The 25,402-nt window shown below is 36.7% G+C and overlaps 1 protein-coding gene and 1 non-coding gene across 2 annotated transcripts; both read right to left on the bottom strand.

The window, feature by feature from the left end:
* Window positions 1-949: 949 nt before the first annotated feature.
* LOC145579040 (tRNA (guanine(9)-N1)-methyltransferase-like) lies at window positions 950-12,278 on the bottom strand. Its single transcript, XM_081636320.1, has 3 exons — window positions 11,813-12,278; window positions 10,607-10,966; window positions 950-1,423 (listed from the first exon to the last, which is right to left on the bottom strand). The coding sequence occupies exons 1-3, from the start codon at window positions 12,236-12,238 to the stop codon at window positions 1,061-1,063; spliced, it is 1,149 nt and encodes a 382-aa protein (XP_081492446.1). The 5' UTR covers window positions 12,239-12,278; the 3' UTR covers window positions 950-1,060.
* A 3,230-nt stretch (window positions 12,279-15,508) lies between these two features.
* Window positions 15,509-15,614, bottom strand: LOC145580321 (small nucleolar RNA R71). The gene has a single exon (XR_014099387.1). It is a non-coding gene; the product is annotated as a small nucleolar RNA R71 (small nucleolar RNA).
* Between the last annotated feature and the right edge of the window lie 9,788 nt (window positions 15,615-25,402).

Raw genomic sequence — 25,402 nt, 5'->3', positions numbered from 1 at the left:
TCACAATTTGTCAGTTAAAGAGAGATATAAAACAATAAAGTCAAAATGGAGCACTAATTAAAAAAAATAGAGGGAATTGCAAACAAAGTCGAAAATTTAAAGTGTCAATAAATTTGTTGTGTTAGGGACTAAAAATTCCTTGATGAAAAAAGGGAAATGATTGATGGCCCTAAACCTATGGCCAGAGGGAGAATCTCCATAACAAATCACTTCCAAACTTTTATTCTTGTTTTGTTCATTTGATTTTTTTTAAATTTTTTTGTTGGAAAAAAAAGATATGTTAAATATTAGGTTAATCTTTTCTCAAAACTACAACCTAATGTATTCAGAAAGTGAACATCAAATGTCAATTCAAAGGCCTTTCTGTTAATGGTAATCAACCAAAGGTCCAAAGCCTTACAAAGGTCTAAGAAAATCTCACAAGAGCCTAACCATAGATGGAACAGGCAATGGCTCAATCTCAGAAAGACTATAATACCGTTAAATTCAAACTACACGGCCATGAAGGTTATGAATATAAAATCTGATCAAGTAATTTAATGCCATCTTTAATAATACTCTGAAGAGCCAAAGTGCCAAACTTCTAAATCCAGAATCAGCTACGCACTCATAAATCATAATTAACTACTAATTATTTCAGTCCTATATACTAATTACGTACAGTGTACAACTTGTTTATAAGCAATGAAAACCAAGATTATTTTCTATCAATAGTTCAAAACCGTATTCAGAATTTCAGTAATCTGCCAATGAGACAATAGCCTTAGCCAATATAATCCTGGTTTTCCAACGAATTCCATCATCAAACTCAGATGGAGGCATTCTTGTTGGCGCTTGGGGTTGATTCCCAATGGATGCCACATTTAATTTGATAGAGGTAAAACCACACAAACGCCAAGGCATTCTAGTAAAGAAAAATGAGGAACTCGCAAATCACAATTAGTCAGGGTTGAGGAAAATTAGATTAATCCAAAACTGATCCCCCCTATAAAGGGGAGAAAAGGTTAAATGAAATACATCAAAGAAAAACAAGAAGTAGCATATTGTTACTCTGTATTCATCAGACATCTTCCTTCTGTAAGGACGTATTATCCTTCTCACTTTTATCAACTTCTATCTCCCTTTTACTTACCTCTGAATCTGCATCTTCCCTCAGTTTGGATACATTATCCTTCACATTTTCACCGTTTTCCACTGCTCTTTCACTTTCCTCAGAATCTGTTTCAGATAATTTCATTTTCTTTTGGTTCTCTGCACAACTGTCATTCTCTAACTTCCCATCGTCTTCTAATTCTTTATCATGATCACCCGAGCCTGTGTCACATCGTTTCCGCTGAGGAATCACCTGAAAGAAAGCAGCCTTCCAATCTTTCACCTCTAAGTACTTGAGAAGTATCTCTACCACTTGGTTTACAGTGAGGACCTGTACGTACAAAAAAAATCAATTTTGTAACAATTAAAGTATAGACAGAAAAATTATTTACCTTTTCATTAGAAGAAAAGTATTCACTAAGTCTCTATATCATTGATCCTTGTTCCTATGTGGTTGCACATGGGTTAATAAGTAAACTGCGATCCAATTTTGTTTGAAATGACCATCTCAAGGCATGCGTTTCAAATATACTAGTGTTACCACATAATGGCTATCATATCAATCAAGAGGCACCAATATTGTTCACATTCAGCTAGTACAGAAATAAAGCTACTTCCCCAGTTCCCCTAAATGATAAATTTATATTTTCAGGAAAGCTTATATTCCTGTAGCTTGGGAGTTTATTCAACACCAAGATAAGTTGATAAGAGTACCCAGGAAATTCTACGGTTGCAAGTTAGGACTTTTATTACTTTATAAAGTTTTCATTGTCCTGATATCTAATTGCAAGTCCTCAGTTGGCATGTCTGTTAGATAACTTCAGACTTTACCCCGAGAGTCAGTTTCTCCACAAATTTCATTAATAACAATTAATTTGGTGTATATCTCACATTTTATGAAATTCAGAAAATAGAGGAGTTCAAAAATAAAGTTTCTCCACAAATATCCAAAATAGAGATGTTCAACACTAAATAGGAAAAAATGGAAATAAATAATCCCACCTCCCAAAACAATCCCACCTTCAAATCTTAAATATATTCCAAACAATTTCACCTTCAATATATTTCAAAACAATCCCACCTTTTAACAGGCTATGTTGCATAGACTAGGATTGGGTGTTGTGTCTAACACGGTGTCGGATCCCTTCAACACTCTAGTTTTCATAAAATTTCATATAAGGACACTATATATTTGGGTGTTGTTTCGGACGATCCGACTGCAAACACAGCAGCAGGGTGTCAGAGTAACATAGTTTATGTAGTTTGCAGGGATCTTTTAACGATTCTCGTCAGGTAGCCAATTTTCTTAGGTTGTTTGCCACATGTTGACTTTTAACAGGTCTATTTTATTTTTCAATAATTAAAAAACAAAAATAATTAAAAGAAAAACACAACCCTTCCCCATCCCTGCGCCCCCCTGATAAACGACCACCCCCTTCCCCTCCCCATCTCCATCTCCGCCCCCGCCTTCCTCGACAACCTAACACCTGTCTCCTTCTCCTTCCCCTTTCCAGGGGTGGTGTGTTTATGTCACTGCTTCGGGGAGGGTTTTTTGAGGTGGGGTAGGGTAACTGGCACACTGCGGGTTTTGGGGTTTTAAGGATGAGGGCAGGGTTTTCGGTGGTGACTAGCAGGGACTCCGAAGTGGGTTTTTCGGCGTGCTGGGGATCTCAAGGTGGGGCTGGGGTGTTCAAGGGGTTTCGGGGTGGCAGGAGGCGGGGCTGGGTTGCATCTCATGCGGCAATGGGTGAGGGTAATAGCAAAGGTGGGCTAGCAGCAATGGGTCTGGTTATAGGTGGCAAAAGGTTTTTAGGGTGGTGAATTTGTTTAAAATAGTTGTAGATCAAAAGGACCATTCAAAGAAAATACATGTCAAAGGTGGGATTGTTTTGGAATAAATTAAAGGTGGGATTATTTTGGAAAGATGAAGTTGGGGTTATTTATTTCCATTTTTCCTATTATATACTGAAATAGAGTATATCTTAGAAACAATGAATCAATTTTATATATTTTAAAAGCAATCTACATCCTATGAACTACTTTTTTCTCTATCTACTAACCTTAATAATCAAATGCAGTAAATTTTATTTTTCTCGGATGTTTTTACTATGGCCATCCTTATTATGACCATCACTATTCTTAAATCCTATTGGTTGATTTTCTTTATTTTATTTTATTTTTTTTTAAAATGCTTGGTCAAACCTCTTTTTTAAATTTTTTTCATTTTTAAAATCAATTCTTTTTTCTGGAAATTAATTTTTTTTATTATTCGAAAAGCTTTTTTTTATTTTCATGATTATTTTATTAAAATCAGTTTTTAATAAAATCCAAACATAAGATTATTATTTTTTTAATTATTTTTTTTAAATGGTTCTTTGTTGTTTTTCAACATTCTTCAATATTCTTCATCCATAGATGAAATTAAACACCAATTCATGTTTTTTGTCTCGTATATACACTCGCGCATCGACGAAGATTAAAAATATGCTCGGATCTACACAACATATGCGAAATTTAAGGTTTCTAAAATCTAGGTTCTTGCGAATCAGGGTTGGTTTTTAATCCTAGAATAATATATTTTAATTGGACAATCTAAATCAAGGAATGCGAAATCTGTGATTTTATGTAATCGAAATTAAAAATTTTAAGTTTTTCGCTAATCTGGGTTTGTCAAGCAAATTTGAGAAGAAATAGTAACATATATTTTTTTTAAACCCTATTTGATAGAAAAAAACGAAGATGGAATTTTAACTTCAATTTTTTTTTTTTTTTTTTTTTTTTTTTTTTTTTTTTTTTTTTTTAACCAATATGCTAATAGGACATATTACCTATAACAAACAGTTTTATTATTTAATTTTCTACGATCACAAAGAGTTATGTAATCATATTGAATGTTATGATTATGACTTTTGTGATTATTTTTATGTTATCACCAAAATTTTTTTCATTTGATCATCGACGCAAATTCAATTTGACTATTAATAATAAATCTGAATTACATTGAAGATTTAACATGGTTATTATCAACAGGAGGTTATGAGTGTATACATTATAGGTCATTACATTATAAAATGATATATGCCAAGCTTATATCATGAAGTATTTATTTAGAATTGTGATTGAAAAAATTAAATATCAACGAACAACAACCAATGAATTTTTCATTTAATCTAGCATTAGCGTGCTTTTTGCAAATAATAAAAAAAAAAAATTACTATAATATTGTTTTCCAAAATAAATAGCTAATCAACAATTACATATGCGGTTAACTTAACAATTGAAGTTTAAATGCCTTTTAATATTTGACAAAAGATTGGTAAACCAATCTTATATTAACATTTTTTTGTTTTGGGAATCATACTAATTAATATCCTTTTTTTATGGACCTAATTTAGGATCACTAAATTAGGTCCATATAAAAAGTTTGGCATGACAATATCCTTTTAAATTGACGTATTATAAGATTTGTAAAAGTTTGGCATGACAATCTTTTGTCAAATATTAAAAGACATTTAGACTTCAATTGTTAAGTTAATCATATATAATTGTCGATTAGCTATTTTTTTTGGAAAATAATACTCCCTCCGTTTTTAAATACTTGCTCCATTTCTCCATGTGCGGGTTTCAGGAGAAATTGGAGAAAGTAATAAAATATGGAGCTAGTGGGGTAGGTAGAAAAATAAAAAATTGTAAAAAGCAAAAATAGTTGAGATAATTGGAGAAGAGAGAATATGAAATTAATAAAATATGATTTATGTTGGGTCCGTCCATTAGGTGAGAGAAATAAATTAAATATTGTAAAAGTTTTCCAAATAAGGAAATGGAGCAAGTATTTAAAAACGGCCGGAAATGAAAAGTGGAGCAAGTATTTAAAAACAGAGGGAGTATTATAGTATAATTTGTTTTAATTCGTAAAAATCACACTAGCGCCAGATTAAATAAATAATTCATAGGACGTTCATTGATATTTAATTAATAGAATCACATTTTCAAATAAATACTTTATGACATAAGTTTAGCATATATCGTTTTATAACGTAATGACCTACTTCCTCCGTTCTTTATTACTTGACCCGCTTTGACTTTTACACTATTCATCACCCCTCCTTTGACCGTCTTTTGTAAATAATATGTAAGGAAAAATATATTCATGTCGGATCTTTTTAGATTCGTCTCAATAAGTACTATCATAATATATAACTTTAATGATTTTTATTTATGGAGAATTGAAGTTATTGATCGTTAAAGTTTTGCATTGGCAAGCGTGATAAAAATAACAGGTCAAGTAAAAAAGAACAGAGGAAGTATAATGTATACAATCATAAACTTTTGTTGATAATTAACATGTTAAAGTCTTCAATGTAATTCAAATCAGCTATTAATAGTTAAATTGAATTTGTAATTATAATCTAATGAAAATTGTTTGTGGTTAACATAAATATAATCACAAAAGTCATAATCATAGCATTCAATATAATTACAAAATTCTTTATGGTTGTAGATGAATAAACAATAAAATTGTTTATAATAGGTAATCTCCCATAAGCATATTGGTGAGTCCAAATATAAAAACAAGATTTAAAGTTTTGTCTTCGTTTTTTTTGGATCAAACAAGGTTTTGAAGAATATCTTACAGTTTATTCCAAGATTTGCTCCACGAACCCAGATTATCGAAAAAAGTGAAAATTTAAGATTTATAGATTGGGGCATGTGTTCATTCCCCGTCGATGCGTGAATGAATTTAAGGCATAAAGATCATGAATAGGTGGTTAATTTCATCCATGGATGAAGAACCATGAAAAACGTTGAAAAACATGGAAGAACAATTTTTTTATTTTAATATTTTTAATTTAATCTTATTTTTGGATTTTATTAAAAGTAATTTTAATAATATAATTCTGAAAATAAAAAAATTCGAAAATTCATAAATAAATTTTCTTAAAAAAAAAAAAAGAAAATGAATTAAAAAAAGAAAAAAAATTAAAAATGAGGTTTGACCAAGCATTTAAAATAATCAACCAATAGGTTTTAAGAATAGTAATAGTCAATTTACGCACAACCATAGTATAATTTTTATATTTATTTTTTACTTTTTTTTTCAAGAAAAATTGATTGCATACTACATAATTTTACTTAAGCTAGATATTTAAAAAACGAAAATGCTATAACAAGAAAAATTGAGATTAACTTCGAAGTAATTACACCCATTTACGCGTAATTTTATCATAAATTCTCAAATTTATAACACCTTTTAGTGCTTCAAGGATTGCATATAGCATTACACTAGAATATATAGCAATTGATGACCAATTTATATTCCAATTTTTTTCAATCATGTAACGGTTTTAAAATCCACACACGACTCAGGCATTAACTAGCTTGAGATTTTATTCAACATTAAGATAAGAAGATAAAAGATAAAAGTTTCTGAGACATTTTGCAATGGCAAGTTAGTTTAGACATTTACTTTACAAAGTTTCTCCACAAATCTCATTGATAATAACTAACATTCTATATAACTCACATTTTACGAATTTCTGAAAAATAGAGGAGTCCAAATTCTTAAATGGTACTTATTAGTTTTACCCTTTGTTTGGATTGGATCGAAGGAAATGGAGAGAAAGAAAGGAAAGGGAAATGGAGGGGAGGAACATCTTTCATTTGGATAACAAATAAGGAAGGAAAGGAATTAGAGGAGAGAGAAATGGAGCGATTAAATTTTAAGAAATTGACCTCTCCAACAATAGAGATTTGGAAGAAAAACTCATCATTCTTCCCTCCCCTTCTTTTCCTTCCCCTTTTTTTATCCAAACACATGGTTATAGATGAGAACATTAAGTCTAGTGTTGTCATCTGACGTTTGATACAAGGACAAGCATTCAAAGTTCAGCATCAGAATTCCAGCTATTATATGAAAAAGGTAGGAAGGGTGCTATCTATTCATCTCCATCCAGCTACAGCAGGAGGTCAATTTGTGGTTAACACAAAAAGATTGAGCAGAATGAGTAACTAGTGATTTTTGTTGCAATTGCAGCTATCATCTAATACATCTGGCCAGATAAGAATAAAAGGAAGTTGCATTACAGTTGCAGACCTAACTTGATTAAAGAATAAATCAAATGGGTTTGATTTTGCTATATTCTAAAGCTTAGCTCACTTTTAGATCAAGTCTCTTGTATAGCCTGTTATGGAAACTAGCGAATGCATGTGTCATACTTAGATCTTATTATTTATAAATGGTTAAATAAATTGGAATTTAGTCAATATAAATTGGTCATCAAATCCTAATTTTGTAGGGTAATGCACTACTGCTACATACATCCCTTAAAGCACTAAAAGTAATCTCTAAAATGGCATAAATTTGGAAATTTATGACAAAAACACGAGTCAATCAGTGCAAGTAATGCCAAGTTATTTTCAATCTTTTCTATTCTAGAATACCTAAATATCTCTGTACTATACAACATATTTATCAACCAAAAAAAAAAAAAAAAAAAAGGTATAAAAAGGAGCACTTTGTTTACAAGAGTCTTGTATATACAATTTAGTGTATTCAGTAATCAGCAAGTCTTATATGTGGATAGCCACATGATTTGACCACGTTTGTTTATAAGATTAACCCTTAGTTATTAATATGATTAACCTCATTCATCCATAAGGGTAACCATATTTTATCAATAAGAGTTTCACTAATTTATTATACGAGTAACATCAATTAATTAAAAAAATAACCCCATTTGTTCATTCGAGTAACCCCTCTTCTTTTGTTTTTGACTATACAAAGATTAATCTCACTTATTTATATAAGTAACCATTTTCCAGGGGTAATCCCTCGTCTATCAAGTTAACTCTCTCTCTCCTAATCTTCATTACTCCATTAATTGCTTATACATAAAGTAGTCATAACATTAACTAATGTTGTGTTGACCAGAATTTGTGTGAAATTAGTAGATGGAGAGAGATCAAATTACTAGTACTTTTTAATTAAGTGTTGTCGTAAATGTTTTTTAGGAAATATAAAATAAAATTATTATTATTTTCAAAAAAATCTAAAAATTAATTTGAAAAAAAGGGGTTTAGGACACATGATAGATTTTGTTGAGCTGTATACTTGTATGGGTAGTAATGGCAGTATAGAATGTGAGAGTGATATACTGCAAAGTGGGTCCCAAATTTTGTATTTGCACTTATAATTTGTAAGCTAAGGCCATTGTGAATAAAGCAAACAGTTTCCCCATACTAGTGCAATAATTAATAGGTCTTAAATAATTCAAAGACTTCAAACACTTTTTCTTGGCAGAAAGCCAAAAACTGTTCAAAAATAAAGAACAGTAGCGTTTAGAAAAGAACTAAGCTAAAGAGAGCATACGCAATAGCACCCATATCTATAGATGGCTGATTTGGGTTTATTTTACCCTCAATTATCAATAGGAGAAGTAAATTTCTCAAATGGTCCCGTAGTTACTATCCTTCATATCGAAGGGGTTTTCCACATATAATTAGTGTGTGTTGTTTGCTATTTTGTTCTTCCTGTTATGGCTTGCTGCTGCATTATTGCCTTTTTTTATATGGTGATTTGGTTGTGTGATAATTTGGGTTGATAAGATTGAATTGTTGTTTTATTGTCTTGTGTGTGACATTGTGGGTGTCGTAGTGAACCCTTTTCGATCCCTACAACTAGGAGTTGCAATCACCACAATCGAATGCCATTCACCAATTTAAAACAGACATGGAGTCCTGTTTAAGTGCCCAATCAGGTTCTTAATGATGATTTTTATCACCACAACTATCAACACAAGATACTACAATTTGGTGACCTGTGCCCTGTGGTAGCCAATTATAAATGGCGATAATGGGATGAATTTGAGTAAAATTTGGGAAGTAAATTACAGCATAGTGTCCATAGTTTTGCAATCTCATTCCCAAACTTCTGTTTTTCTTCAGAATTGTCCGTTACATCCAATAACCCCCCCCCCCCCAGTGGTAATGGAACGTAATGAAAATTTGTGAAGAAAAATAGATAATCGAGGTTGAACTATCATTACATCGGGAATGAAAAATGATTTCTCTTACAACTTTATGTACAATTTCATTCTCATTACCACCATTCATTACTACCTACCAAACAAGCCATCATAAGGACCTCTTAGACTAATGAACGTAGCAACAATCTTCTCCCGCACAAGTATATTAATCTAAATGGCATTCATTTTTAGGCCTACAATATCGTTACGATTCCTAATAATAGGAAGCTTGGCTAGTTTACTCATGACTACTACTAAGTTAAGACTTAAGATACTTCTCCATCTTGCTACTACACCAGCACATGGTCTCAACATGTGTCTTTTGGTTTCTTTGCTTCTACATTATGGCATAATCATAAAAATTAAGATGTGCCAATACCACATACTTGCTCTGGGTTTAAATGGGTGCACTATAGCTACCATCTTCTCTTGGTTCAAATGGGTGCACTAAAGCCACCGTCTTCTCTGGGTTTAAATGGCAGCATTATAACCACCGTCCATCATGCGGGCAAAATATATACTTACTAATACTCTATTATTCAACATGTACGACAGTGAAGAATATTGATTAGCTGGAATATGTATTGACTAGCAGCAAGGTTTGGTATATTGTTCATAATTAATGATCTTAGATGACTTTAGCAAAAGAAGAAATAGAAAAAACAATTTTTTCAAAGGACAGCAAAAGGAGAAGTAGACCAAAGAAGAGCAGGGACCTCACTATTTCACAGCTCAAGAAGTATATGACATTTAGAAGAATGCAGTAGTGAGTAAAAATTCATGTAGCTGACCCCAAGCAAGAGAATTTCCTATGCTCATCCAAATGTCTTTTAACAAAAGTTTCTAGGTAAAGGATGGTGCTAAAATCAGCTACTTTTACTATTGCTAATAGTTGACTTAATAGAAGTTTCAATGCTTTCTCTTTTAGCAACAGAGTATTTAGGGCAAAAAAAAACACTCATTACTTTTATTTTTGAGTCTGAAAAGGAAAATCGTCTATGAAATGTACACATGTTTGGGTCAAGATGAGCATATAACAGGTTTCAGGACATTATTGTTCTACAGTTCCCATAGAAATCAGACATTTTTGCCCAAATCTAGAAACATTGTTATATGATACTAGTATTTCTTTTGAGGAAGTCAGCATCAAACTGGAATGGAATAATATACTAAGCATGTTTCTGCTTTTTAAGGAACTTTCAGCCCAAATTAAACTTGAAATATAACACCAATTAGAATAACAAGCTTATATGATTCAATTATGAGAACTACTAATATGTGAAGTGAACTATGAATGAAAAGCCTAAAGCCTATTGAACATGTGTTCACATCAGACTATCCAAATGAAGATTTATACTTCAAATCACCAACAAACAAAGTAGACAACAAGGAATAAGATATTTGAAAGAAAAACAACTGGTCAGCTAGTTACAGCTAACAAAAGAAACAAGCTGATGCAACGAGAGGGGTCAAACTACAATAATACTGACCTGTGAACTGGACATTTTCAGGTAATTCCCAATAGGAAGCTTTGCTGCTTGAATGCCTTGCTCTTCAGCTTTCTTCATAGTAAGTCCTTTCCACCGGTTACGATCTACCAAACCACCAATGATATAAATTTTCTTGGGGTCTAGATCATCCAAAATGGTTTCTGCATCAGCAGTTAAATAAACCAGATTCTCTTTCTGATCTTGCAAAGCTTCAATATAAGACTGTTTCTCTTTCTCAATGAGCCACTTATCAAATCCTGGAATTCTATTCAAATGGCTTCCCATATTGCCCTCGCATCCAGTCAGCCACAGATGACTAGGGGAAGTGCACCTATTATTAACTGCATAGCAATACATTATCTGTAGTTGGCATTAATTTATTGATTGAGTTCAGAGAAAGGAAGCTTAATCAAACAAAATCAAAAATGTGAAAATCCAAGCAAACTCGCAATGTTTTCAATGTTATTTAGCATACAGCAAAGTTTTCAATGTCACTTAGAGTTCAGGGTTCCTATGAAACATAACTTCTTTTTTCATCATACACTCAATACTGATGAAAGTGAAGATAGAACAGCACAGTAGCTCATAAGATCAAGTGCACAACATTGAACAAAATGTGAATCCTACACTACTTTGTGACCATACAAAAGCTGGGTGACAGCTTCACATGACTGTCTATAAACGCAGACGCATCTGTTTCAGCGCTTGTACTTCAAACGGAGACATGGATATTGCCAGCAACAGTAAGCTTTTTTCTACCATCATTTCCAATTTTCAAAAAGTTAAACTTCATCATAAGACAGGGGATGAGGTAGTCTACCTACTAAAACCTAAAATTCCCCTATTTTTTCCTCTTTCAAAATGGTTGTTGTTATATAAATTTAGAAATGTAAAGCACACATTGATCTTATAGGCACAGCATCAGAAACCCCAGAGTCTAGAATGTCCATTATAATCCGAGTGTACCATACACACAGTAAAACCTCACTCATCTAAGCAAATCAGCAAAAAAATAAAGCTCTAGCCTGTATGATATACCTGATTGTATAATAAAAATTGCCCTAAAACTCGAATAACTACAATTCATATCAACCCAGAAATGAAATTCAGATGAAACCCAATAAAATTCATAAAATTCAACATAATCACATAAAAATTCAAAAGACACCCAGATAAAATTCCAAGAAAAAGAAAGAAGAATGAGACCTGTTGAACAAGGCTATTGAGTTCATTACGCGTCATAAGATGAGAAAACTCAAGATCAATAACAATATTCTGACCATGAAGTTTAGCCCAAGAAAGACGCTCCAACTTCTTTTCTCTCTCCTCAGACCGCTGCTCCATTCTCTCCTTTCGAACCCCTTTTCTTGACTCAATCAATTTAAACTTCTCTTCTTCACAAGACATGTTTGCGAGCTTCTCATCCCATTCTTTCCGTTTCCTCTCTTTCTCTCTCTTCTTGTGCTCCTTTGCTTCAGCTTTCTTCTCCGCCTTCTTCGCCTCGTATCTTTGTTGCTTTATTAACTTCTTCTGGGCACTCTTCGAGAGTGGTTGCGGTGGAGCTAAATCTGTGGAATCGGCGGTTGCGGCGGCGTCGGCAGCGGAGGGCGTTGTGGTGGGGTCGTCGGCCATTGTTGTGTGGGAGTGTGAGAGACACCTAGAGAAAGTGTTTAAATGCGGCCTTGATAATAAGAATAATTTTTTCAACATTGACCATTTACCCCAACATTGACCATTTTTTCAACAAGGACGTTTTGTTGGAGGGATAGAAATACGAGGGATAAGGAGGGAGGATAAAGGTAGGGAATTGATAGGTGGGATAAGGATAAATAATTCTTGTTTCATATTTAGTAAGTATGAAAAATAAATTAGGGATAAATAGTAAAATTATAAAAGTACCCTTACTAACTTCTACCCTTTCCCTTATCCTTTCAATTTCAATAAGAGTAACCCTATTTCTTATCCCTTCCCCTTATACCACCCCCTTAATTATAGAAATGGAGGGATAAGGGAGTGTTTTAATCCCTATCCTCAACCCCCTTTTAATCCCTATCCCTCTAAACAAACACTACTTTTCTTCTATTCTTGTCATTTATCCTTATATATCCCTCCCTTTTTATCCCCCTAAACAAACACCCCCCGAGTGAATTTTAGCCTAGAAACTAGGTGAGTAGAGGTGACCAGGGTGAGTATGAGTTAGGGATTCAAATCATTGAGGATACCCCAATTGATCTATTAGATCATTGGAGCATGTTAATCCTAATTATGAAGAACAGTGCATAATCGCCAACTCATATTTATGGCGTTTCACATGCTCGGTCACCCACATTTCCCATAATGAAAGTTAAGGTGTTAAGAGAATTCATCCAATGTATGTGTTTGACGTTGTTAATTTGCCAAATAGTACTACAATAAATTTGGTCCACAACCATGAGTCGTGTCAGAGAAGGAAGGTCAATCTTCACAAATTGTTGTTGATCTCTTGAGTTTCCACGTTAAATTAGCAAGCAATAGTGGATTAGTGGCAGTACTCACTCTATAAGGAGAGAGAGAAAGAGAGTGTTAAAAACACAACATAACACAAGTACTACTCCTATCAATCTGGTTTGACATTTCGGTTTCCGTTCGGAATGAAACAGTTTCGGTTTAAAGCTAATCGGTTACAAACAAGTCCATTTGTTTAGTGGGATGGTTTGGTTCTGGTCTGCTAATTATCGGGTGATAAGTGGTTTATTTGACCACTTATTGTGTTAATTTAAACCCGGTTTTGCATTCATTTCCCCTCTTTCTAACCCGTTTTGAATGAAAATGTTTTATCTTGGCCTTGCCCCTCCTTGGTTTGTGTTTGTCCATGTTTTGCAGGTTTATTGATTTAGTTTGGCAAGCATTCGATGCATGGATTTTGTCTAAGGCAAGAAAATTAGAGAAAGGAGAGCCCGCTCCTGCTGGAGCGGGCGTGCACCTCTCAAGAGCGGGCGCTCCAAACTTCCTGCAAACTTACTGCCAAGTGCACCCTGTAAGGAGCGGGCGTGCACCTGTGAGGTGCGGGCGCTCCTCCCCAAACTTTCAAAACCACTTGTATTCTGAAGACAGCTGGAGAGGGCGTGCAGCAACCTGGAGCGGGCGCTCCTAGCCGTGGAGCGGGCGCTCCTCAGGTGGAGCGGGCGCTCCTTCGCTGGGAATTTGTTTTCTTTTGACGGATTTCCCTATGTGTTTCGGGGAGTATAAATACTTCCCGTTTAGTTCATTTGTGGAAGAGGGAGATATAGCCTAGTTTTTAGAGACTCCTCTTAGTTTGAAACATTCCTTTTAATTAATTTAGCTTAATTTTCATCAATTCAATCATTTTAATAGTTGGTTTCAAGTTTGTTTCTCAAGATTGGCACTTTGTATTCAACAATTTCAAGCCTCAATTAGTAACTTCCTTCTACTTTTCTCCATTTAATTTCTGATTTTATTTGTTGTTGCATGATATTTAGACCTTCTTAGTTCTTGATAATTTGTAATTGGATGATAGTTATTTCAATTTTTAATCATTTTTCCCCAATTATTGAAGAAGTTAGAACCCTAATACTTGTTTGCATGTTGATAAATATGAGTTGTGAGTAGTCTACTTGCTAGGGGTTGGGTGAAGCTCAACCTTTTGGGTTAATTATGCAAATGTGGGAGAAGCATTGATGTTTGTATTGCAATTAAATTGATTATATGAGATTGCTTGTTAGTTCTTCAATGATAGGATTAGCTACCCTTGATTTAGGAGCTTGATAGCATGATATGCTTAGTTTGACATGGAAATGTGAATGAAGCATGGCATTACTTATTGCAATTTGATTATGTATCTTCTATTGCTAAACTAATGAGGAATCTAAGTTTAGTAGTGTGAGTTGTTTCCTAATTGCATGAGGTTGATCTTACATATTGTCCTTGTTATATCTTATCAATTTCGCTCCCCGTTTGTCTATTTGCCTTGGTCGAGTGGATCCCATTCCCTAGTGTCCTCAATCCATTGATTTAGAACCATAGTTTGTTTGTCTTCTTGACGAACCCCAATTCACCATTGACTTCGAATTAGCTTAAGTGTTAAGATCTTTGGCAACCATATCCCGTTCCTTGTGGACCGAACTCTTACTTGTCATTATGCTTGGTTTGTAAGGTGTTTGTTAATAAATGTGTTTGATTGAGTGTGGAATGTGCGACCGTTCTAACTCCTATCAAAATGGCCCCGTTGCCGGGGAGCGGTGTTGTTGATTGCTAATTGATTACTTGAGTCTAGTTCACCATAAAACAAAAAAAAAAAAAATTCAAAAAGATTGTTTCTTTTTGGCTACACTTGTAGCCTTGTTACTAATTGCGTTTGTTGAGAGTGTATGCGCAGAACTCATAAAAGGATCTTGGTACCTTACGATCCCGAGATTGAGCAAACTTATAGAAGGAGAAAGAGAGCCGGTTCTAGGCCGTTTACTACTCCCCCAACTAGAGAGACCAATTTCGAGGAGGATCGAGATCAAATGGGTGATGCGGAACCACCACCTCAAAGACCTTTAAAGGAGTTGGGAACTCCGGGAGCTTATAGAGCTTCAAGCGGCATTGCTCCACCCGTTACTCAAGCCAATGACTTCGAGATTCGGCCCGCAATGATTAATTTGATTGAAAGGAGGCAATATAGTGGAGCAAAACATGAGAGCCCTCTTGCACACTTGAACGAGTTCGAAAAATATTGCAACACGATCAAGGTAAATGGGGTAACTCAAGAGTTTGTGAGACTAAAGCTATTTCCTTTTTCTTTGATAGGAAGGGCTCTTGAATGGCTTGAGAAGGAGGTGAGGCCTAACTCCTTGAGAACTTGGGACGAGGTCACCACGGCTTTCTTAGGAAGATTCTATTCTCAAAAGAAGACGGCCGAGGCAAGGGCTTTGATCCAAGGTTTCCGTCAAAAAGCTAGTGAAACCATATATGAAGCATGGGAACGATACAAGGAATATCAAAGGGAGTGCCCTCACCATGGAATTCCGTCATATCAAGTGCTTCAAATTTTCTATGGGGGCTTAAGCCCACAAGGAAAGACTAGCTTGGATGCGGGAACGGGTGGCCCGATTATGAACAAGACGGATGAGCAAGTCATAGAGATAATTGAGGATGTGGTGAGGCACCACATGGATTGGCAAGAAGGAGAGAGAGATTCTCTAAACAAGGGAGGAAATGCGGTTTACTCCGTCGATTACCTTAATGCCATCAACAATTTGACTTCCCAAATCGCCAACCTTGGAAAGGAGATGACGTCCATTAAGGCAAAACTAGAGACCTCTAGTTCAACACAAGAGCATCCCTCCCAATCTAAGGGGAGAGGTATGAATTCTAACTCTTCTCCCTCTACTTCTAATAACATGCCTCATGGATGTTTGTTTTGTGAAAATTGTGGGGCATATGACCATGATACCTCTTCTTGTAATTATGATTCCCAACCCAAACCCCAATACGAAGATGGTAATGAAAATGAAAATGAACAAGTCAATGCCTTGTCTTATGATAATAGACATAGGAATGACAATCAAAGATACTTACCACCAAATAGAAGAGAACAAGGGGGGAATTCCTATAACCAAAGAGGAAATGATTACGATTACCATAACCAAAATCAATGGGGAAATAGGAACCAAAGGGACCAAAATTCCCAAGGTAACTACAACCAACAAGGTGGTTATGGTAACCATAATCATAATAATCAAGGAAACTATGGCAATCAAGGGCAATTTCACCAAGGGGGAAACTCTAATAATCGGAACAATTGGAACAACAATAATAATAGAGCTTCTTCTAATCAAAATGCGTCCAATTCGAATGTTAGAGGTAATAGGGCTTCCCAAGACAACTACTATGCACAAGCACCACATAGTAGGTCTAGCTTGGAGGAAATGATGGAAAATCAAACTAAAATGTTTAATACTTTCATGGCATCTAGTGAAAAGAAATTTAGTGAAGTGATGACCCATAATAAAATGATAGAGACACAAATTTCTCAATTGGCCAATGCTTTGAAGGAAGGGACTAGCACTTCTAAACTACCACCCCAAGGACTAGATCCTAAGAGGCCCGTAAATGTTATATCAACAAGGAGTGGTAAAGTGTTGGAAGAAAGTGTTCCTAAAAAAAGCAATGAGAGAATGAACATGAGTGAGCCTCCCCTTAAAAGTGATTTTGAACAAGAGAGAGAGCAAAACCATGAGAATGAAAAAGAGAAAGAATGTGAGAAAGAGAAAATTTTTGAAAAAGAGAGTGAAGAGAGAAGAGAAAAAGAGAGAGAAACAAAACAATTGCAAAAGCTACCATATCCTCACAAATTTGTTAGAAACAAATTAGATGTGCAATTTGGAAAATTTCTTGAAACATTAAAACAAATTCACCTTTTAATTTCTTTTACCGATGCTATCAAGCAAATGCCTAACTATGCTAGGTTTTTGAAAGATATTTTGAGTGGAAGGAGAAAGTGTGAATTGGTTGAAACGGTGAGTCTCACCGAGAATTGTAGTGCAATTATCATGAACAAGATGCCACCCAAATTGAAAGACCCCGGTAACTTTTCTATCCCATGTGCAATATACAAGATGCAAATTGATAATTCTTTGTGTGACCTAGGGGCTAGTGTTAGCCTAATGCCATACTCGGTATACCAAAGACTTGGGATAGGGGAACTTCTACCCACCAACATCACCCTACAATTGGCCGATCGCTCTATTAAATTCCCAAAGGGTAAGGTAGAGGATGTTCCTCTAAGGGTGGGGAAGTTTGTAATCCCGGTGGATTTTGTTGTGTTAGAGATGGATGAAGATGTTAACATTCCAATAATTCTTGGAAGACCTTTTCTTGCTACTTCGGGTGCTTTAATAGATGTTAAAAGTGCTAAAATTTCACTAAAAGTAGGAGATGAGGTGATAGAATTTGATTTGAATGAGAGCATGAAATATCCAAGCTCTAGTCTTGATAATTGTATGATGATTGATACTATTGATTCTATTGTGACTTCTATGCATGAGCACTTACTCACTTCTAACGATGCCCTTGAGAATGTCCTTTTGAATAAGGAAAAGATAGGTGAGCAAGGCATGGAGATGACATTGTATGAAGAAATGCTTGAAGGAAGTACAGAAGAAAGCATTGAGCAATTATGCATGGGAATCACAAGCATTGATGCTTTGAAAATAGCCACCTCAAGAGAAGGTAAGGGTGTTCCAATGGTAGAGTTAAAACCTCTACCATCACACCTAAGGTATGAGTTTTTGGGTCCTAATTCAACTTTTCCGGTAATAGTGAATTCTTCTTTGAACGAGTGCCAAACTCAAATGTTATGTGGTATTTTAAGAAACCACCCAGGTGCTTTGGGCTATACCATTGATAACCTCAAAGGTATTAGTCCCGCTTTATGTATGCACCACATAACATTTGAGGAGGGTGCTAAGCCTTCCATTGAGAGGCAAAGAAAACTCAATCCTCAAATGGGGGAGGTGGTGAAGAAAGAAATCACCAAACTCCTTGATGCCGGCATCATCTTCCCCATTTCGAGTTCTAGATGGGTTTCCCCCGTTCATGTGGTCCCTAAAAAGGGAGGAATGACTGTAGTTGAAAATGAGAATGGTGATCTCATTTCAACTAGAACGGTGACCGATTGGAGGATGTGCATAGACTATAGACGTCTAAATGCATCCACTAATAAGGATCATTTTCCTCTTCCTTTTATCGACCAAATGCTTGAAAGACTAACAAAGCACAAGTATTATTGCTTTCTTGATGGTTATTCGGGTTTCTTTCAAATCCCCATAAACCCGGATGATCAAGAGAAGACAACTTTTACTTGTCCGTATGGTACTTTTGCATATAGGAGAATGCCGTTTGGACTTTGCAATGCACCGGAAACCTTTCAAAGGTGCATGATGAGTATATTTGGAGACATGCTTGAAGCCGAAATGGAAGTGTTCATGGATGATTTCTCGGTTGGGGGCCTTTCATTTGAAGATTGTTTGTCCAATTTGGGCAAATGCTTAGCAAGATGTGAGAAGGTCAACTTGGTCCTAAATTGGGAAAAATGTCACTTCATGGCTGAAGAGGGAATCGTCCTTGGTCACAAGATATCAAGCAAGGGGATTGAGGTCGACAAGGCCAAAGTTGAAGTGATTGAAAAATTGCCACCTCCAATTAATGTGAGAGGAGTAAGATCCTTTTTAGGGCATGCCGGGTTCTATAGGAGATTCATCAAGGATTTCTCACAAATTGCTAGACCCCTAAATGCTCTTCTTCAAATGGATGCCATCTTTATTTTTGATGAAAAGTGTCTTCAAGCTTTCAACAAATTAAAGGAGGCTTTAATCTCTACTCCAATCGTGCAAGGGCCAAGATGGGATTTGCCGTTTGAACTTATGTGCGATGCTAGTGATGTTGCAATTGGAGGGGTGTTGGGACAAAGAATTGAGAAGAAACTTCACGTCATTTACTACATGTCCAAGACCTTGAATGAAGCTCAACGGAACTACACCACAACGGAGAAGGAGTTTCTTGCCGTGGTGCATGCTTTTGAGAAGTTTTGGAACTACCTAATTGGTTCCAAAACTATTGTTTATACCGATCATGCAGCTATTAGGTACCTTGTGGCAAAGAAAGAGTCCAAACCTCGTCTTCTTCGATGGGTCTTGTCTCTCCAACAATTTCATGTAGAAATCCGGGATAAGAAAGGGGCCGAAAATGTGGTTGCGGACCAACTTTCCCGATTAGAGAATGTGAAAGCTAGTGACGATGAAATTCCCATTTGCAATGAATTGAGAGATGATGTGGTCTATATCTTGAATGAGAAGGAGCTTCCATGGTTCGCCGACTTGGTGAACTATTTGGCTTGTGGAGAATTCCCTCCCGATTTCTCAAAAAATCAAAGGAAAAAAAAAGGAAAGCAAGGAAGGATTTAATCAAAGCTTTAAGCAGTGAGGAGCGGGCGCTCCTCAGCCTTGCGCGCCCGCTCGTCACAGGAAATTAATTTCTGCCAAAACAGAAGAAAAACAGAAAGTTCCAGTAAGTTCTGAGCGGGCGCTCCGGAAAAAGGAGCGGGCGCTCCACCCCCAGGAGCGGGCGCTCCAAAAATTGCACGCCCGCTCCTCACAGGAAAATTAAAAAAAAAAACGAAAAAAAAACAGAAGTGAATTCCCAGGATCGGAGCGGGCGCTCCTCTTCCCTGCACGCCCGCTCCAGCCGATCCGGGTAAAAAAAAGGGGAATCTTTCTCCTTCTTTTAATGTCCTTCACCCATTTTCACCAATCATTCTAACATTCATGCTCTCTCTCCTCATCCCCATCTACTTCTCACTCTAAAAACCCTCACTTTCTCCAACTTCTCTCTTCATTTTCATCATCAAATCTCAACTTCCTTCAATCAAAATTCACAAATTCTTATTCTCCATCAAATTCTCTCTCCAAAAACCATAATTTTTCACTAATTTGGGCGAAAATTTTGAAGACCCATGAAATCAAATTAAAGAACAAGCAAGGAAAAGGGGTAAAGTTTGCTAGAGGAGGAGGAAATTTGGGTAAATTGGAGGAATTTAGAGTATTTTCATACTCTAATTGGTAAAATCTTCTTCGCCACTTCACTTTCCCTCTTAAACCTTATCTTTTCTAATTTGTTTATTTCATGATTGTTGTGTGATTAGTTGCATGATTAGGTGAATTAAACAAATTTACTTGCCTTTGATAATTAAATTGTAGAATTTTGTGATTAGTTATGGAGTAAGAGAATTGTGATTTATTTATTGCTTAAGTTTGATGAACTTGTGCACGAAAATTGGTTAAATTCTGTTGGAATTGTGAATTTGTTGTGTTGGAATTGTTGGTTGTTTGTGTTGGAATATTATTGAATTGTAAGCAGGTACTTGGATTTCATCGGGGGTTTGAAGTTTCGGAGATTGTTTGTGTTGTGTCGTGAGTGTGTTTGTGGTGTTTTAAGTTACCTTTCCTGTCCAATCTTAAATTCCAAAATGGTTCTTCGTTTATTTGGAGGTGCGGGAGGGAAGAAGAGGAAGACTACTTCCGGCATCCAAATAAATGAAAATCGACATTCCGAAAGCCCAACTGAAACCCCAAACCAAACAATAGATCAATCAAATCCTCCCCCTTTAATAAAAATACCCGAAAAATCCAAAGGTTACCACAAAAAGCTATCCGCACGAAAAATGCTTCCAACTCGATTCTATGACCAAGAGTCGTGCCAATTGCTAGGAATAGACGACGGAATTCGTCAAGTGGCTGCAAATTTCGGATGGTTAGACTTTCTTTGAAAGAGAGAGGAAACATTCGAATCGCTCACTCTCGAATTCCTATCCACCCTAACCGTGAGAAAAACTAATGGTGAGGGAGAGCCCATTGAGTGCGAGATTAAGTTTAACATGTTCAATCGACCTCAAAACATAAGCTTAACTCGCCTCAATCAGATATTCGGGTGGCCCGTGAACAACCAATTAACCAAACCCGATAGTTACAACCTCACCAGTTACGAAGAGTGTAATTGGTGGAATACTATCGCGGGGTACCCCGCATTCACGTCCCGGTCTAGCCACGCTAGCCACATCATCCACCCCGTACTCCGTATATTCATGAGAATTATGGGGTACGCTTACTTCACAAAGCAAGATCTCGGAAAGCTATCTAAAGAGGAGATTAAATGGCTCTTTATAGCTTCCCGATTTGAGGGGGATCTTGAGGGGAACGTGAATATGGGGTACATGTTCATTAAGCGGTGCTACGATATCAAGATGAGCACGGAGTTGACGGGTGAGATTAAGTGTGGTGGGATGATCACAATCATCGCCAAGGCATTGGGTTTCACCGGTTGGGTTAACCAATTAACCCCAGTTGAAGGCCCAAATGCTCTTGACCTTGCCGGTTTTGCCACAATGAATATGATTGTGGAAATCCGGGGAAATGTGACCACCTACTCTTGGTTGGTCAAAGGGAAACACCGTTGCATTCTCCCTAATGCGGCGGTTATGAACACCGTGGGAACCACTTGGCAAGTGCCAAATGAGCCACTCCCCGACAATGTTCCCGACCTTGATTAACCATCTCAACCCCGCCGCCATAGCATTTCTACCATTCCTAATTTCATAGGCGGTCAATCCTCCTCCTCATCTTCCTCCTTCAACCTCGAGTCGACCTTCCACCACCTTAACCTTTCTAACCAAATAATTCTCCAAGAAAATGAATATCAAAGCTATGTCTCCTAAATGTCCTACCAAAACCTCGTTGAAAGGGGAGACTTTCTCCCTTATGTCAACTATCCTCACCGACCCGTTCAAGAAGGGCCGGTTGCGGGTTGGAACAACAACCAACCCACCTACTCTTATTGGCAAGGACCCCGTAACTCCATTTCGGAGCTTCGTTCCTTCCCTCCCTACGATTATACACAACCCGGGGGTTGTGATTTTAGGGGGGACCCCTCTTACTACCACGTCCCCGAGACATGTGGTAGGATGACCCCGGAGGAGATCGATAACCACCCCCAAAGGGGATACTTAGGGTTCCCACCCGGGTATAATGGTGGTTGGGGCACTAGTGATGCACCGGACTACGGTCATTACCGTAGTAGCCCCAACTATGATCTCCCTCCCTATGTGGATCATCCTTTCTACTCCGGCGATGTAGATGCTAACTACAATTTCATGCCATCGCCGAGTAGGGAGGAGTGATCGGGAGTAGGCTTAGGCTTTTGTATTTACCGTTCCCTTTTACTCTTTCCCGTCTTTTGAGACACCGAGGGCGGTGTCAAGTTCTAGCTTGGGGGGGGGGAGAGTTGTCCCCTTCGTGTCTATCTTTTGTGGGTACGGTATTCAAAAGTCTAGCTTGGGGGGGGGGGGGTAGTCTTGGGGTTTTTATGCCTATGAGTAGGTTTTGGTTTTGGTAGGATGTGTGCCTTCTTGTGATGCTTTTTGTGCTATGTATGGAGAAGTTTGAGTTTGTATGTGGAATGTTTGACATGAAAGGCTTAGTTTAGCCTTTGGGACTTGTGGTAGGATTCATATGGTATTATGTTCTAGTTTGCATGCCTATTTTAGGTTGGTTGTTGCCCTTTTCACGTTTTTATGGCATGCCTAGGCTAGAACAATTGCATATTGATGTTTTTGTCTCACTTCTCCTTATGTGTGTGCTATTTGGAGCATCTTACCTATGGCTTTGATATGATTATGCTTTGGTTGGTTTGCTTGTTGGTTGGTATCATGGGTTGATTGGCATTGTCCTTGGTTTTTCTTGATGATGAATTTTGATGATGATTTGTGCGGATTTATGATGATGGTTTCCCCTAATATCCAAATTTCTGTTTCTTATCCTTTAACCCCTCTAACATCCAAATTCCCTAATATCCAAATTCTTTAATTAGTTTTCCTTTCCCCCATTTTCAGCTTTCTAAAAAAAAAAAAAAAATGAAAAATGAAAAAAATGAGCTAAAAAAAAAGGGGATTTTGTTTGCCTTTGATCGGTTTGCAATGATGACATTGAATTGTATGTGGTGGATGTTTGTTTTCTTTTCGTAATAAAATTTCGAGCATGGTTTAGATGCCCTTGGTTGAAAATAGAATTGGTTAGTTTAGGCTAGTGTGAGAATAACTTTCCCGAATGTACGAGACTTAAAGTCTAGGTTTGTGGTAAGATGGAGTCGCCTATCTCAAAGGAATTTGATCCCCGGATGGTAGTATTTGATCCCGCATTGTTCCAAAAAGGTGAGGTTTTATTATTTTTTAAGCCTACTACATTTTGCATGAGTGGCAAGGATCCTCTTTGATTTGGTACCTAGATCGAGAACTTGAGTCTCAAATCCCAAGGCCGTGGCCTAAACTACTCTTAGTATTGATAAAAGGTGTCATGTAATGTTTATTCACTAAGGGTTAGGCATATCATTTTCCTTATTTCTATTATTACCATTTCCATAGTTTAATTTTTAGTTCTCTATAATTAGTAGTTAGTGATGTTTATACCAAAAAAAAAAGGAGAAAAAAAAAGGGTATGAATGAAGAATAAAAAGAAAGGAAAATAGTGCGAAGAAGGAATGTATTGTCACCGCCCTAGCAACCAAATAAGCTTGGGGGTGTACTCTAAAAAGTTAATTCATAGTTGCAACTTGGGTCAAGGTTAGAAGCCTTTTTGGGTTTGCTATAAATGATACAATTTAGTCGGCTCATATTGCAAAACACTTCTAGTTTTATATATATGCCTTAACCTTGTGTCGAAATCCTTGAGTTTTGTAATGATTAGGAGAGTAGTGGAAGCTTTTGTCGGAGGAGGGAGTTGATTCGCAAGCATATGGAGAGGGTTCTCTTTCATTGAGATGTCGAGCGTTCGAAACTCGCTTTATCTATGTTTTTTCCGGCTCCTTCGTGGAGTCATGAGACACTACCATTAGGGGGAATTTGAACTTTTTGATAGGGACGCGGTAAGATGTGTTGAATAGGCTTGAGTTCAGTATTTTCGGAAAGGTTAGCTAGGCCTTGGCTAGTCATGACCGTGGTTGATCTTAGGCATATACCTCATGCTCGAGTCTTATTTCTTAAGGATTCTTGTATCTATGCATGTGCTTTTCTTTGACCAAATTGATCTTTGGGTTTGTTTTTGGGCAATGTAAATTGCTTGAGGACAAGCATTTGGCTAGCTTGGGGGGATTTAATAAGTGGTTTATTTGACCACTTATTGTGTTAATTTAAACCCGGTTTTGCATTCATTTCCCCTCTTTCTAACCCGTTTTGAATGAAAATGTTTTATCTCGGCCTTGCCCCTCCTTGGTTTGTGTTTGTCCATGTTTTGCAGGTTTATTTATTGATTCAGTTTGGCAAGCATTCGATGCATGGATTTTGTCTAAGGCAAGAAAATTAGAGAAAGGAGAGCCCGCTCCTGCTGGAGCGGGCGTGCACCTCTCAAGAGCGGGCGCTCCAAACTTCCTGCAAACTTACTGCCTAGTGCACCCTGTAAGGAGCGGGCGTGCACCTGTGAGGTGCGGGCGCTCCTCCCCAAACTTTCAAAACCACTTGTATTCTGAAGACAGCTGGAGAGGGCGTGCAGCAACCTGGAGCGGGCGCTCCTAGCCATGGAGCGGGCGCTCCTCAGGTGGAGCGGGCGCTCCTTCGCTGGGAATCTGTTTTCTTTTGACGGATTTCCCTATGTGTTTCAGGGAGTATAAATACTTCCCCTTTAGTTCATTTGTGGAAGAGGGAGATATAGCCTAGTTTTTAGAGACTCCTCTTAGTTTGAAACATTCCTTTTAATTAATTTAGCTTAATTTTCATCAATTCAATCATTGTAATAGTTGGTTTCAAGTTTGTTTCTCAAGATTGGCACTTTGTATTCAACAATTTCAAGCCTCAATTAGTAACTTCCTTCTACTTTTCTCCATTTAATTTCTGATTTTATTTGTTGTTGCATGATATTTAGATCTTCTTAGTTCTTGATAATTTGTTATTGGATGATAGTTATTTCAATTGTTAATCATTTTTCCCCAATTATTGAAGAAGTTAGAACCCTAATACTTGTTTGCATGTTGATAAATATGAGTTGTGAGTAGTCTACTTGCTAGGGGTTGGGTGAAGCTCAACCTTTTGGGTTAATTATGCAAATGTGGGAGAAGCATTGATGTTTGTATTGCAATTAAATTGATTATATGAGATTGCTTGTTAGTTCTTCAATGATAGGATTAGCTACCCTTGATTTAGGAGCTTGATAGCATGATATGCTTAGTTTGACATGGAAATGTGATTGAAGCATGGCATTACTTATTGCAATT

The sequence above is a fragment of the Chenopodium album genome, chromosome 14, assembly GCF_948465745.1.
Source record: "Chenopodium album chromosome 14, dcCheAlbu1.1, whole genome shotgun sequence".
NCBI lineage: Eukaryota > Viridiplantae > Streptophyta > Magnoliopsida > Caryophyllales > Amaranthaceae > Chenopodium > Chenopodium album.
Note: the sequence above shows the minus strand (reverse complement) of the source record. Positions and strands in the feature narration are given on the sequence as shown.

Bases quoted from the DNA above. Each gene is read 5' to 3' on its own strand.
- LOC145579040 (XM_081636320.1), bottom strand. From the start codon at position 12,238: ATGGCCGACGACCCCACCACAACGCCCTCCGCTGCCGACGCCGCCGCA. The intron at 10,967-11,812 runs GTCTCATTCTTC...TGCCAACTACAG, and splicing joins TCAATAGCCTTGTTCAACAG to ATAATGTATTGCTATGCAGT. The intron at 1,424-10,606 runs GTCAGTATTATT...TTGTACGTACAG, and splicing joins TGAAAATGTCCAGTTCACAG to GTCCTCACTGTAAACCAAGT.